The following is a 16,972-nucleotide window of genomic DNA, read 5'->3' on the forward strand; positions in this document are numbered from 1 at the left end:
TTATTTGAGCACATAGAAATGATTGAAATGTAAGAACTCCACTTCAGTAGAATTACTACGATGATGAGCATTTCGCATCTTTTATGATGGCTCAGTGGGTAGGGGGGCATTTTACAAACGTAAAGGATGAGTGTTAGAATCTAACTGGAGTCAATTGCCATTTTTTTAAATTATTATTTATTTAGACCTGTGCAGGTAATATTTTAAACTTTAATTACTACAAATTGTGCATTCTTTAAAAAGATTTCATTTTATAATAGTCTAATCTTTAAACAAACATATAAATGATCACAGTAAAAATATTGAAAATGGATGTATTTATTTGTAATTACTTCAACAACCATCTGGTGGTGTGTGTAGTTTCAGCTAAGAGAATGTATCAGCTGATTGGCTTTTCTTTTTAAAAGTCATTATGCACAGTTTAAATGAGCGACACATGTGCGTTCCAGTATGTGTTATTTCCATTTTAATGTGTGTTCAACTACAGTATGCTTATTTGACTGTTACGCTAAAATGCAGAGCTTGGCAGCTATTTGGTAATGTGTCAGCTTACTGAACTGATAGCTACAGTATGTGTCAGATTGAATCTCATCACAGCCCTTTTTTTATGTATATATAATTGCATCGCAAATGTCTCATGCTTTATTTACTTTTTGTTATTAAATTATATTTTCTTTTTTCTTTACTTTTTTTATCATTCTCTTCAGTGAATAAATAGCTAGGTATGGTTTGTGAATTTGATATCTAAAAATAATCTTCCTAGGAATGTATTATTTATCTGACCTCCCATAAAAATACAAATATTGTAGTAGCAAGTAGATTTGTATTTTGAAATTAATATTGTAGGTCTAATAACTATTTAGGCCTTTTACAGAAAAATGCAGTAAAATAAAATGAAGAGTAGGCTATGTACAGCTTCAGTATTTTGTCCACATGCCATTGGCATCAAGAACTGCTTGGATCCTTTGATTCATAGAATTGACAAGTCTAAGGGAAAAGTCCTCATCCCTAGCAATTCTCACACACGAAGAAGGAACCAAATGCCATAGGGCATTCACATTTACAGCTCCCAGAGGAGGGTCTGGCAATTGTCCCACAGAGTCTTCTTAAGCTGAGCCCATACGTGCTCTTTGGGATTGAGGTCAGATGACTTTGGAGGTATCAAATAATATTCTCCCTCCTTTGGAGCCGGCTCTGAATTCTAATGGTAGTGTGTGATGGATGATTGTCATGTTGGTAAGTGAGACATCATGCAAGGTACCAAAGTTGAGCTCCAGGGATGATTACATTTTTGAGGAAAGTTCATAGCATGCTGATTTGAACGTGCCAGATATGTTCTAAAGTTCCTACACCCATCACAAAGTGCACGTCATATCATTGCCCACATGTGTGATAAACGAGAGTAAGACCTCTGCATATGGAATCAGTTGTGCGCTCATAGGAGAAAATGACTTTCCTCCAATCGTCATCTTCCCAGAAAATCACAATTGCACGTCTGTATAGGGCTTGTTTGTCAGACAATGGTTATTTGATGAGAGCGTGACAGGACCTGATTCTGTGGTCCTTTAATCTTCTGAGAGCAGCTCTCGACAAGCTCTCCGCTTTGTTCTCGGATGAGTGACAAAGAAGCATTCTGGGCCACCTTGACCAATTTTCCATCATGTCTTCGTATGGCTATTGGATGTCTCACAACCTCACCTTTATCTCTAAATTGTGTAATAGTTTTCCTTGCTGTGGAAGCATCAACACCATAACGACGTCCTGCCCAACACTTGTTTTCAAAGAGAGCAATTGTTCACTCAAGAACATTCACATCAGTCCTTTTGAAGCAGACCTATGACATATAGTAATTGGCTGGTATGTTTCCCTTAACTGAAAACTATAGACACACTAGACAGCAGTCAAAGCAGTTACAAATAAATACATCCATTTTCAATATTTTAATATGACCATTTGCCTGTCTGTTTAAAGATTAGACTGTTATAAAATGGAATCGTTTGAAAGAAATGGAACCTAGAAAAGCCTGTAGCTGCACAATTTGTAGCAATTAAAGTTTAAAATACTACTTGCATAGATCTTAATTTTAAAAAAAAAGACGATTAACTCCAGTTTGATTCAAACGCTCACCCTTGTTTGTAAAACTCACTCAGCCGTCGAAACAGATGTGAAGTGCTCGTCGTCGTAGCAATCTACTGACGTGTAGTTCTTATATTTCAGTAATTTCTATGTGCCTCACATAAGATTTTCAAAAGAAATGATATACAAGTTAAATTGCAGTGAATCTCGACATATACTGACTGCATCATGACTATTATATTGTTTCTATTTGATGATGTAAACACCCCTAGAGTTGTGAACACTGGCACTTTTGAACTTGGGCATGTGCAATGCTCTGTTCTTGGACACTATATTATACAGGCTGGGAAATTTTTTTGCCTCTCATTGTACATAGTTAACTTCGTAAAGAGAGAAATGGGCTGGCCAGTGCTTAGGAGTTCAGTAGGTGCAACTCCAAACATAGCTGGTGGAAACATGAAACATGAAACAATACTCATAGCTTTCAGCACCACTCATTCCTTCTTCATGGAGGAAAATTAGACCTGGAAGAGGGGGAGGTGCCAGAACCTCCCTTTTTAGCTACATTCAGGTGTTAGTATTCGCTGTTCTGGGATCTGTCCTTCCTGAAAGTTAAGTACTGGCTGGCCCATCTAAACATTCTGGAATTAAAAATTTACTGAAAGAAATTACCTTTCTTTTACAATTAAGTCATAAATTGAACAATGGGAAATCAAGGATGGAATGGCAATATGGAAAGTATAGATTGCTGCTCAGTACATAAAGGTGGTGTTGGGTAACAGACAAACACAATGAAAAAGAACTTTTGAAGTATTCAGTTATCAGACTAAGTCCTTCAAAGAATATAATTTGGGCAGTTAAAAAAAATCATCTCACCATGTGGCTGCAGGAGACAAGAGAAAACACATGAAAGATTTGGAAACGTGTGAGCTTTTAGAGACAGTGGCTCCTCTTCCTTGCAGAAGGGATGAAGGTAAAGGAAGAATGATGAAGGAAAAAGACTGGAACGGTTTGGGTACACGTAAGAGTTAACGAGAGCAGAAAACTAAATGCATTGTCCCTGAAAGACGGTTGAGGGGAACAATACACAGGTCAGAAAATAAAAATTAAAACAGAGTGCAGAAAAGGAATAATTACTGAGAAGAAATTCTCAAGCCACAGAAATTAATGTAAATTTAGGTGTGTGGTGAGAACCAAGCACATGAAGCCAGTTCCCACCTTTGAAGTTTGAGAAACTGGTATTGGGAAGGAGACACCAAATGTCATGCGTGGTGAAAAAGACACCGAGATAAAGACTGTCATGTTGTAGACCATGCTTTCTAACAGATTAGTGTGTGTTGCCGATATAAACCCTCTGTCCTATGAGCATTCACTTGGTGGTAGCCATACCAATGTACTACTCAACCACATTGTTATTGCACTTGGCCATTATCAGAAACACTCAATGATGCTACAATAAACAAATACAGTGGTGAGTAAGGGAAAAGCGTGCTATTGTCAATGCTTTCAGATCAGTTGTGCATATACTATCAGCCCTAATTATGCGCTGACTCATGATAAGGCGACCAAAACATCCTGACTCCTAGGTACGACAATACGTGGTCTGGTAACGGAAGCCCGAATAGTGTTTACATAACAGTGACATGTACCAGCTGGTACATGACATTGTTATTTAAACACTGTTCAGCTGGTACATTACATCATTACCTCACCTGTCTTATCATGTATAATGCACTTAGCTTTCTGTTCTTATTAAAACCTGAATGCTGTTTTATCAGTAATACCTGTCTTTTTTGTTACTCTATGTTCCACCTTTAAGTTCTCTGGTTTTCAAATCTTGTCCATTGTGGGTATCAACAAGCAATATTTCTTTCTCATCCAGTCCAGGAAGTCCCCTGTCTCATGGTTCACACCAGTTGTTTTCCTTTATCCTTCTTCGTTTTCCTTCAATCCTTCTGCCAGAAGAAGGAGCCACTGCCTCCAAAATTGGACATTTCCTTTTCTGTTATGTATTTTCTCCTGCCGCCACTTGGTGAGTGGATTCTTTATCTGTCCATATTATATTTTTTTTCTTCATCTGATTAAGGATTTGGTTTTTATATTTTGAATATTTCTAGCATTCATTTTCATTGTGCCTGTCTGCAACCTGACACCTTCTCCATGGGGTGAGTAGCAATCTGTCCTTTCCATATTGTTGTTAAGTAATAAATCGATTAGATAAAAGGATGTGGAAAAGAAAGGAAGCAGTTGCAGTATGTATTTGAATGTAAACATCAGCTGATGAATGGTAAAAATTGGAAAGTAGCTGTTTTTTTTTTCTCCTCCTCATAGTGGTATCCTGTTTTAGTAGTTTCCTGTATTTTGTGTAGAAACAGAATATATGTTTTTGATGTCTATTACAAGAACAAACTATCATTAATTATACATGGTAGTCAGCATAGTACACACAGGGTGAACCTGAACTTCATTGGCACAACTTCAGAAGTTGTGTAGGTATGTTTTCCAAGTATTTTGGTATAAGGAATCCATGGTCTCCAGTGGTCATTACTGAGTAATATAAATCACGATTTATTCGGTTTGTTAGTTACCTTTGTTCTTGTGAAAAGCACTTCACAACGATGAAAATGCAATCCATTACAACATGGAAGCAACTGTTTTCTCATAGGCACCTATGTACAGGTGCAAAATTATTTTGATGTAGATACTGCTGTGTATCACAGTTAATGTACACCTAACACCAGAAAAATAAACCATAAACAGAATTGAGCTGTACAGGAAGCAAGCTTTAAAGTGATCTTTAATGTGCACATTACTCTTGTTAACAGCAATTACCATGAGTGAAAGGAACAAGTTTGTTTCCAAACAAGACACAGAGCATACCATCGCCATTTGCATAGTTGTGTGGATATTTTCAGTGCAATACAGATACAGAGATAAGGTAAGATATCAAATGAGATGAAAATACTCAGTAACAAGCCAATGGAGTCCACGGATTCCTTATATCAGAATACTCAGCAAATTTTCCCAAAAAACCTCTGAAATTTTGTTAATGGAGTTTGGGTACATCCTGTAGAACCAATTTAAAGTGGCCAGTCTTCTCCACTAATATAGTCCTTTGCACATATGTAATTTATGGGATTCTTTTTATGTGAATCTGTTTAACACAGTGCATTGATAAATGAATGTCGATACCGGGAAGCTGTGTGTTTATTGTGATTTGTTGTGCATCTATAAAACATATCATCTATATTTTTGACTGTAGGAGATGGCTGAAATATTTGACTGAATATTTGTTGTTCACTTCAGCAATGGCACAATATTTGAATTCTTAAATGCTTGAAGCTATTAAACTACTGTTACGTGAAATGTCTGCAAAGAGGAAAGGAATTCTGGATGTATTTCATTCATTTGGCCTTACTTAGATGAAATATGGAAGACTTGGACAGGATCCTTGAATGATCAGTTAAAAAGCTTACAGATAAGTATTGGACAGTCGTAACAAGTTGACTGTCATGAGGCTGCTGGAGGTGCAACAGTCACCTGCTATGGCCACCAGAGACCACATGCTAGTCAATATGCTGCACGTAGCAGAGACTGCAATTCTGCAAGGGATAAGCATTTTGGAAGCTATTCAACAATAAACAATGAGTTTTAATGTAGGAACATTATGTGGATATTATGTTCTGTTGTGGGAGGTCAGCTGTGCAGCATGGGACTGAGCACTGCAGGTACATAGTATCTAATAGTATATGGGTCATCTAATATCTAATAATAATGCACAGTTGAGTTGGGCAAACAGGACTGATGCTCCACAGAAGGTATAGTGGTTCAGATGTCACTCTTAAACTCCTGTGTTTCTTCCAATAACAGATGTACATACCAGTTATGTAATAATAATTCCCAAGTTAAAACATCTTCTAATGCTAATGGCAGTGATTAAAACAAAGATTAAATTTAATTTACCTGTTGATTAAAAAAATAGGAACATGATACTGTAATCAATAACTAAGGTATTCCTTTGTTGAAAATTAGTCAGTGGGAAGGAAATGACTGCAGAAAATAATAATAATAATAATAATAATAATAATAATCAAATTATATACTTATAAATCTATGAATGAATGAATGAACAATCTTAAATACATTCTTTGAAAATCATTGTAAAAAAAGAGTGTACCTACTATGAAGAACTACCATCAAAAGAAGAATGTTTATTACAGTTAAATGTAAGATTTGAATAAAAACAGAAACATACCATGCTGTGACATTCTCTATACCATCACAGCCTCCAAACTCTTCATTAAATGCATCTCCGTCACCACAGCTGTACAGACGAGGTCGACCATTGACACATATGAAATACTTCTGGCAATCTGCTGGACTTCTAAAGAACTGGAAGTCATCATATCTCCCATTTGGTTCAGGACACCGAAAACCAAGGAAGGCTGTGAGGATCAATAAAAACTGTAGTTTTGTGCTTCTGTGCATGTCATCAATACAACAACATATAAATTATGTAAGCAGCTACAAAATTATTTCAGTCAGAGATGTACAGGGTGACCCAAAAGTCTTAACATTTGAAAATGCACTAATTCAAGGAGTAATGTAGGTAGAGAGGTAACCCTTGACACACATGCCTGAAATGACATGAAATTTTACTGAAATCAAAAATAGAGTGTAAAAACTAGCCAACAGATGGCACCGGACAGCAACATGTCAGTGATGCTACAAGATGCTGCAAAGTATGCCAAAACATTACAGAACCACATCATCTGTAGCCTGACTGATAAACACCTGCTGGCAGGTATAGGTATGACTTCCATGCTGGTCAGCACTCCACCCCATATGGCTACATGTGTGAGGTATCTTGCACACATTGTTTGATGACGATTGCTTGCCGAGCTATCACTTCCGTCGTGCTTGGCATCATACATCCCCATACCTCAATTTGTGTGATTACTGGTTGTGGGTGTTACCTGAAGTTGCAAGTCCAACTGTGTACATTAAAAACTCTTATGTTGCATGAATTCTCTGTGCTTGACATCAGATTCAGAACTGAGATGGAAAAAAGAGTTCAGATTCTTGTCCTATATCTTCTTAAGTTTCTGTCTTCATACTAACGCATTTCAGGTGATAATCCAGATTGTCCATTTAGTAGTGTCATGATAAATTCCTTCCTCTGTTTTAGCTAGAGTACTGTATGTAAAGGTCTCACTGTCAATGAAAATGTTAAATTTTGTGAAAGAATACAGTTTTTGGGTTCCTGGAATATGCACCACTATAAATTATGCTATGTTTTGTTGAAAACAGCTTATTAGACACTGTTTCTGTGTAATATTTTTGAAGCTGAGGCACTGAGAACATAAGGGCCTGAAGCACACCATCATAAATTTTAGATTTTAGCATATATGCATGCTCTGACATCTGTTGAGCTGATGGTGAACCAGCTTTATATTTGTAAGCTCACATACTATGTATGACAATCATAAAAATGTATCTCATCACTTTCTTGGATATTCATTTCCATTTAGGTGCAAAGCATATTGTTGTTGCTCTACACAGCTCAGTTGTTATCTAGGTTGCCAACATAATTTAGTGTTTACATTACATTACATTACATTCTTAGTAGTAGTACCTTGTAACTGAACTTCTAGCTACAGGGTGCGCTTAATGAAAATAATGTGTTGGAATAGGTCATAATATACGAGGTGCGGCTAGAAAAAAACCGGACTGATGCTGGAAAAAACATATATTTACAATTATTTACAATTTCATGTTATCTCCTTCAATGTACTCTCCTCCTCGGTCTCTACACCGCTCCATACGAATTTTCCACTGTTCATAGCAATGCTGCAGATCATTTTCGGTAAGTCCATACATTACTTCCGTCGCTTTTTCTTTTACTGCTTCAACAGTCTCAAATCTAGTTCCTTTCAAAGCTGACTTGACTTTAGGGAAAAGAAAAAAGTCACAGGGGGCCAAATCAGGTGAGTAGGGTGGATGATCTAAGATGGGAATGTTGTGTTTTGCCAAAAACGTCTTCACTGACAACGCACTGTGAGCTGGGGCATTGTCTTGGTGAAGGATCCATGACTTTTTTCCCCACAAATCGTTCCGTTTTCTCCGTACTCGCTCACGTAGGGTAGCCAGGACGCTAATGTAATGCTGATTCACTGTTTGTCCCTCTGGTACCCAATCAATGCGCACAATCCCTTTGATGTCAAAAAAAAAACAATCATCATTGCCTTGAATTTCGATTTTGACATTCGTGCTTTTTTTTTGTCGTGGAGAACCAGGAGTTTTCCAATGCATCGATTGGCGTTTAGTTTCGGGATCGTAAGTAAAAAATCACGATTCATCGCAAGTAATAACATTTTGTAAGAAGGTGGGATCACTTTCAATGTTTTCCAGGATGTCAGAACAAATCATTCTTCGGTGTTCCTTCTGTTCAATTGTGAGACACTTTGGAACCATTTTTGAACACACTTTGTTCATGTTGAAACTTTCATGAAGAATCTGCCTAACACTTTCCTTGTCAACTCCTGTTAACTCAGACACTGCTCTGATTGTTAAACGGCGATCTTGTCGAACAAGTTTACCGATTTTTTCAATGTTTGCATCAGTTTTTGCTGACAATGGTCTGCCAGTGCGAGTGTCATCACTGGTGTCTTCGCGGCCATCTTTAAATCGTTTAAACCACTCAAACACTTGTGTTCGCGATAAACAATCATCGCCGTACACTTGTTGTAACATTACAAACGTTTCACTTGCAGATTTTCCTAGTTTGAAACAAAATTTGATGTTAACACGCTGTTCTTTCTGTACACTCAACATTTTCCGACGCACAGACAAAACGTCAACTACTTAAATCAGACGCCACTGGCAGACTGAGTGCAGGAGGCAGATGAAACTCGAGCAGTAGGCGGAGCGAGAGTCACGTGACAGGCCACGCGACTTTCAGCCTTATTGCATTCGTTTTATTGTTTCACCAGTACTAGTCCGGTTTTTTTCTAGCCACACCTCGTATGTGTGTGTGTGTGTGTGTGTGTGTGTGTGTGTGTGTGTGTGTGTGTGTGTGTGTGTTTATGGATCTATCTTTCCCAAAAATGTGTCTGTGCTTTGGGCCCCTGTGGTCCAGACTCTCAATTATAAAGTGTGCTATCATATGCTCATGTGTTGTCTTCATTGGTGCATATTTACTTGAACTAGTTGCATGACCAGTATTTCACATTCTGGAGTTAAAAGGTGTATCCGTCTTTTTGCTGATACTCTGTTCAGTAACGTATGCATCACATTCTCTCATGCCAATAACATACCCTCTTTCAGACTCCATTATTTGACTGTATGTTTCATGTGTACATCTACAAGGCATCCTGCATGTTTGTTCAAGTCACATTGATCCATTACCTTCGATTTATAGTGACAACGAGAGCCGAAGGGCATTTTACCATTAGGTCGTGTTGCGCTGCAATATCGATGTTGACCTTGGACCAGCAGGCCGACGTGCTTCAAATGCTAATCATTTCTGCAGATAATACTAATGTACGTGTCCTTTGAATACAAATGTCCTGTCTAGTCATTCAGGGTGTTCTGTTTTTTCTGAACATGAGTGTAGTTTACTGCTGGTGTTTGATGCATACACTTCTTGCATGGCATTTTCTTCATTGTAGATACTGTAAGGAAATTACTGGCAGAGTGTAAATAATTTTTGAGGAAAGGATACGACTTATATATAGCAGAAGGGTTGAGTCGTCGACACACACACAAAAAGTATAAAAACTTATTTCTGTGGAAAGTGATGTACTTCTGCCATGCCAAAGAGAGATTTTTCACTTTTACTAAGAACAACTGCTCTTTCTCTCTCATTTGTTCAAAATTTTAATGACGATACGCGTCTTGTATAGTCATTAATATTTGAATCTGCTTATGAGTATGTTCATACTGGTAAGCCATAATGTTACATGCAGGTGGTTTAAATAACCCAAATTTGCAATTTTCATGTTACTGTCACTGTTTAATAGGTACCAAATAAACCAAGACATTTGGGGAATTTACAGCACTGTGACATATTGTACTCAAAATTGGAAGCATTTTGATTTAAATGCAATTCTAGTGTATAACTCCTGTAAATCATTCACTGAGAATCCAGTGCGGTACATTTAAAAAGGCCGTGACAACTTATTTCATAAAATGAAATGAAATAAACATTCATGTTACCGATCATAAGAGCAACTGAACAGTCATCTGCATAGTCAGTCAGATACATTTTCGCATACTACAGTTTTGCCATTCCATAAGTTTTTCAAACTGTATATATCTTCTTCTCTTTTCCATCCGTATATTCTCTTGCCCCCCCCCCCTCTCTCTCTCCAGCCCTCCCCCCCTCCCCCCCCCCCCTCTCTCACTCTCTCTCTCTCTCTCTCTCTCTCTCTCTCTCTCTCTCTCTCTCTCTCTCTCTCTCTCTCTCACACACACACACACACACACACACACACACACACACACACATCCCTTCTCACTTCTGTCTTTATGTTTAGCATAATATGAGGAAGTACTGTAGGGATTTTGATCCAGATTTGACAAATGTATAAATTCATAAGGAAGATTTGTGTGTAATTTATAAATATTTTGTTGATATTGGTTGAACTATGATGAATTAAAGTCTGCTGCTACTGCTGCTGCTGTAAAAATGATGGCATTGCCAAATAGCAGTACAGCAACCAGAGAACTGTGTAGCTTGAGTGGAATCTAAGTCAATCCTTATATTGCATTGGTAAAGCAGCTGCCTGAAAACTGAAAGGTCACGGGATCAAATCACAGTCAGACCAAAAATTTTTCACTCTGTAATTTAACCTAGTATTCATCTCGTAACCATCTAGACATTCGATAGAAGCGAGTCATGGTTCGGATTCCATGCTGAACTATAGTCTGTGTTGCCACAGATCCATATTGAAGTTGGATGTGGTAGTCTAACGGCAAAGTGCTTGCCAAGTAAGCCGAACCGCACAATAACCCTGGGTTCGGTGTGGGGTGGCGGAGGGGTGAAGTGGACTGCGGTAGTCGTCGTGGGGTTGTGGACCACTGTGGCTGCGGCGGGGACGGAGCCTCTCCGTCGTTTCTAGGTCCCCAGTTAACATACAATACATACAATAGTGCTAATCGTACAAAGCTGGAGTGGGTCACTGGTATTTAATATTTCTTAATCTCTCTTATGCCAAATCATTCATTATTGTATCTTTAAGAAATTCATACAATTAGCTTCGTATATCCTCCTCCTGCCACTGCTTCAGTTAGCTGTACCTTCAGCCTGCCATTATTCGGGCTTAAGCAGGTTTCTGTTATCTCCACATCTGTAGAATCTCTTCTAATTTCTGTTGTATATCTATCTTTCTGATCTTGAATAGTGGACTGTTTCATAATTTTTATTTCAGTCTGTCTCGCCAACGTTATCATCATTTTACATTTGATGTAAGAGATTATTATAGTTCATCCTTTAATTCATTAATTTTTTGGCTGCCTGCTGACAAAACACTAGAGAAATTTTATGGAAACTTGAAATTTGGATCTTTAGCACCTGTGGTGCTACAAACTACTGCATCTGGGAAATTCATTATATTACTAATCTCTTATATCTTAGTTTGTGTTACTCTTTACATAGAGTTTTTTGTTTTGTTTATAAATTCCATATGTTTGTCATACATAATTTTCCTAATCTTTCTAAAATTCAAGAGGAAATTGTAATGGGCCTTTAGTACACTACTGGCCATTAAAATTGCTACACCACAAAGATGACGTGCTACAGACGCGAAATTTACCCAACAGGAAGAAGATACTGTGATATGCAAATGATTAGCTTTTCAGAGCATTCACACAAGGTTGGCGCCGGTGGCGACACCTACAACGTGCTGACATGAGGAAAGTTTCCAACCGATTTCTCATACACAAACAGCAGTTGACCAGCGTTGCCTGGTGAAACGTTGTTGTGATGCGTAGTGTAAGGAGGAGAAAGGCGTACCATCCTGTTTCTGACTTTGATAAAGGTCGGATTGTAGCCTATTGCGATTGCGGTTCATTGTATCGCGACATTGCTGTTCGCGTTAGTAGAGATCCAAATTACTGTTGGCAGAATATGGAATCGGTGAGTTCAGGAGGATAATACAGAACGCCGTGCTGGATCCCAACGGCCTCGTATCACTAGCAGTTGAGATGACAGGCATCTTATCCCCATGGCTGTAACGGATCGTGCAGCCATGTCTCAATCCCTGAGTCAACAGATAGGGACATTTGCAAAACTACAACCATCTGCACGAACAGTTCGATGAAGTTTACAGCCGCATGGACTATCAGCTTTGAGACCATGGCTGCGGTTACCCTTGATGCTGCATCACAGACAGGAGCGCCTGCGATGGTGTACTCAACGACGAACCTGGATGCACGAATGGCAAAACATCATTTTTTCGGATGAATCCAGGTTCTGTTTACAGCATTATGATGGTCACATCCGTGTTTGGCGACATCGCGGTGGACGCACATTGGAAGTGTGTATTTGTCATCGCCATACAGGTGTATCACATGGTGTGATGGTATGGGGTGCCATTCGTTACACGTCTCGGTCACCTCTTGTTCGCATTGACGGCACTTTGAACAGTGGACGTTACATTTCAGATGCGTTACGACCCGTGGCTCTACCATTCATTCGATCCCTGCGAAACCCTACATTTCAGCAGGATAATGCACGACCGCATGTTGCAGGTCCTGTACGGGCCTTTCTGGATACAGTAAATGTTCGACTGCTGCCCTGGCCAGCACATTCTCCAGATCTCTCACCAATTGAAAACCTCTGGTCAGTGGTGGCCGAGCAAATGACTCGTCACAATACGCCAGTCACTACTCTTGATGAACTGTGGTATTGTGTTGAAGCTGCATGGGCAGCTGTACCTGTACACGCCGTCCAAGCTCTGTTTGACTCAATGCCCAGGCGTATCAAGGCCGTTATTACGGCCAGAGGTGGTTGTTTCGGGTACTGATTTCTCAGGATCTATGCACCCAAATTGCGTGAAAATGTAATCACATGTCAGTTCTAGAAAAATATATTTGTCCAATGAATACCCGTTGTTATCTGCATTTCTTCTTGGTGTAGCAATTTTAATGGCCAGTAGTGTAATTTACATTCTTTCCCACCTTTTTTATAAATTGAAACTAAAGTTTTCAATACATCTGTCCCAGCTACACACGGGTAGAACTAAGTAGCTGCAGCTGGACAACTTGTCTGGTATAGCAGTACTAAGTCTTATAGCAAAACCTTCCTCCTGAATGGAGGTCTTTAATTGTGAAAACTGTATAAAATTCTCAAGGTAGTTCCTGAGATTTGGTTTCACGCACAGACATAAAACATGAGGGACTTCAGTTAACCATAGTTCAGCCAGTTTGCATATGATAAGTCTTATATGTTTACAACCAATGTAAATATTCTGTGTTAATTAGTGTGTGTGTGTGGGTGTTGTTTTTCTTTTTAAAAAAAAGGCATATCATTTATCAGAGATGGCCTTAGTACTCCTGTTGTGAGAGGCATACTTGATCACTCATGACAGCACTCCTCGTGCAAACCTTAGTATGCACTGATTCATTGTTGAGATTCATTGCTGCAATTTTATCTTACTGGCAGACTTTTTCACCCTGACAAATATTCATGTTCACACCTTGGTCTGAATGAAGGAAAACAGAAAGCTGAAAGTTTAGTCACCTGCTGCTGCACTGCTGGAAAGAAACTGTCTCTGTAAACAAATGAAAGTTGCATCCCTTGCTGATACAGTTCCTCAGAAAATGAGTTACTTTGTCAATAAAAAAGTAAAAACCACAGATGGTTTTTTTCCATGCAGTTGTTCTCGAAGGTTTTCCTTTGACATTTCACTGCCTTTTTTTTTTCTAAAAATAGTAGTCTTTTTTCAAAATGTGTCCCCAATCACATGTAGAAATCTTTCATAATGATCTGTAGTCATCTGCAAGGAATTTCTGAATCCCATTCCATCCTACATATTTAAGGTGTCAAGAACACTGTGCCCAAGTTTACTTCCTTGTTGAATTTATTAATATTTATGAGCACGTAAAAGTGAAGTTTGTTAACCAGTCTTCATTATAATTTTGGTGTCCATAGACTTAATATGTGAATATGTTAAGTCTCATTGACACAGACCACACCAAGCCAAACAGATGCTACCTGTTGTCGGTACATCAAAGGAAGCAGTGTGTTCTTGTGTAGTCAGTTTGGCCATGGCTGCATCATACTGCACAGAACTGTGGTTCCAAGTGCTGTCATTCCTCCTAGAAGCCAGTGGCATCATTTTCACAATGGTAGGAGTCTAATTTATTATAGTTCTGCAAATTTATGTGTAATATTTACAAATTACAAGCATGAACCCTCCTTGTGAATTAGTCTATCTATCAGTGGAAACCAGATCAAAAGCCCAACAGTAAGTCCTGAGATAGCCCAAAAATACAGACAGAAGAGAGCAGGCAACTTCAGTTTGCATACAGGGTGATCAGAAACAGTCTGAAAAGCTTGGAAGGTTGTTGCAGAGTAGGTTGTGCTGAGAAATAACTGTCAAGAAGAAAAATCGATGTTTGCATGATTTCAGAGATAATTAGCATTGAAGTTAGCCAATGAGCCTGCTGTGTGTGCAAATTCAAGCAGCTCGCTAGAGACCCCATTCAATTTCCTAAAACTGAACAAGAGAGCGATACAAATATTGGACATAGGACAGTAGTAAGAATCACACCTGTGCCAAATGCTGAGCAGTCTTATGGGCTATCATCTATGCCATGAGAACAAAGGACACTAATTGTATCTGGCAGGCGCTTGAATTTGCGTGCACCACAGCCTGAATAGCTAACTTCAATGCTAATTGACTCTGAAATGGCACAATGTATCAAATTTTTTTCTTAACTAGTATTTCTCAGTACAACCTACCCTGGAACACCCTTACAAACTTTTCAGAGTGTTTCTGACTATCCTGTATAGAGAGAGGAGGAGAAGATTTATCATTACGCATTCTTTTTTCTACTCGTGTTACTTTATATTTGTAATAACATTGGTGTAATTCAGGTGAGTAAACTATGCAAGTCACACATTTTATAGAATAGTCTCTTCTCTAGGCATGAAACCCATATTGTCCTTATTATCCAGCTGTTTGTTCTAGAATTGCTCCTTATGGTTACAATTTTCTATAGAAATGCAGCGTGTGAAACTTATGGTTTAATACAGTTATGAAGGTGTAACATTTTCATTTAGGTCATTAATATTATAAATGTGTGACAATTTTTAGTTGTTTAGTAATCTGTTGAAGTAGTTTGTTTCCTTACTGTGTCATCTATGTGTGGTTCTTAGAGAAATGTTCGTTCCAGTACAGCAGTTTACTTATAGCATTGTGTTTGAGCTAGATGATCATTTAAGCCTGCAATGAAAATTTTTGCTGAAATATTGTTTAAACTCGTCTTGACTAGAAACTGATCTAATGTTGTTTTGCAAATATTTGTTATATTTGGTAGTGCATTTAAATTGCAGGATATAGCACGATCGAAAAGGCCCTCTTTGTTTATACTCTTTGTTAGGAAGTCAATGTTAAAGTCTCCACAAATTATCAAATCATATTCTATTTATACATTTATTTGTAGCAGTGATCGTAGTTTATTTAAGATGATTATAGCCAACTGTAGCAGTACGTAAATTGAACTTGATAATTTTTATAGCTGAAGTATCACAGTTTTTTCATTCAAATTAAGTCAGATTAACAGTAAAATCTATATTTTCATTGAAATAAAATGCTATCATACCCTGTCTGTTACTTTTTTGGCAATAGTAGAAACAGAAAATGAAATACATTATTGTGTATGTTGAGTTAATTCAGGGTTAGAGCAGTGCTCTGAAATACTTGTTACTGATATATTCTTTATCTCAGCTCCCTCATTTGGGAAAACATATTTTTAAAGTACAAATATCACATTACTCAACCACACTACAAATAAAATATTCATAATTTAGAATGTTTATTAGTACTCCAGTGTGTATTAGCAAATTTGGCTTTTTCCCTCTGATTCTTGAGGTGTCTAATCCAGCCAGTTATATGGAGATCTATGATTTAAATGTGCAGTTTGCAGCACGAAACAAACACTATATTTCATTAACAGCTTTCATAAACACAAATTCCATATAAACTTTGTTTTACATGGTACAGTTGCTTAAATGTAGTCACATAATCTAAAATCTGCCTTGGGAAAATTCTTACTCAGAACTCAAACAAAGTGAAATTCTATTGCAGTGAGCAATATTCTGTCATATTTCTAATTTATTAGTAAATATATCATTCAGCAGAAGTTTTATGTGCAATACTGACCTTCTGCATCACAGGTTGGCACTTGGTCGGGCCAATCACAAAGAAGGGTATCTGCATTAAATGCTAGGCCTTCCGGGCAGTCAAATTCATATCCAACACCAGCGGCACAGTTAACAAACTTGCCACAATTTGAAGTATCACCGCGAAGGAAGTAGCCGTACTGCCTTGGGCAGTCCTCTGTTGGTTGTGGTGGCTCTGTATGAGAACATTAGTTTAAAAACCTTGGAGATGATTATTGACATGAAACATGGTCTCTACAATAATTTTGTTAAAAATCAAACTATTCCTTAGTGTTTTATGAAGTCATTATTCTACAATAATTCCACATTGCATATTGATTTCATTTTTTTTTATAAAAGTCAATGAAAATTGTATACTTTTGCTACTGAACAAAACTACAATGCTGAGAAAGCATTTAATTTATTCAGTGTAAACAGTATATTTTGCATATCATTAAGCAGGCCTACTGTCAGATGGGGTGCTTTGACTCCGTGTTTTACTTTGAC

The 16,972-nt window shown here is 38.0% G+C and overlaps 1 protein-coding gene across 1 annotated transcript in view; it reads right to left on the reverse strand.

Annotated features, from left to right (window-relative positions):
* LOC124595318 (protein obstructor-E-like) overlaps positions 1-16,972 on the reverse strand; it is a 94,807-nt gene that overhangs the window by 809 nt on the left and 77,026 nt on the right. The window contains exons 3-4 of the mRNA XM_047134058.1: positions 16,467-16,661; positions 6,332-6,521 (exon numbers count right to left, since the gene is read on the reverse strand). Of these exons, the coding sequence (XP_046990014.1) occupies positions 6,332-6,521; positions 16,467-16,661 (385 nt within the window). The remainder of the gene's footprint in view (positions 1-6,331; positions 6,522-16,466; positions 16,662-16,972) is intronic.

This window comes from Schistocerca americana, chromosome 1 (genome assembly GCF_021461395.2).
Source record: "Schistocerca americana isolate TAMUIC-IGC-003095 chromosome 1, iqSchAmer2.1, whole genome shotgun sequence".
NCBI classification, from domain to species: domain Eukaryota; kingdom Metazoa; phylum Arthropoda; class Insecta; order Orthoptera; family Acrididae; genus Schistocerca; species Schistocerca americana.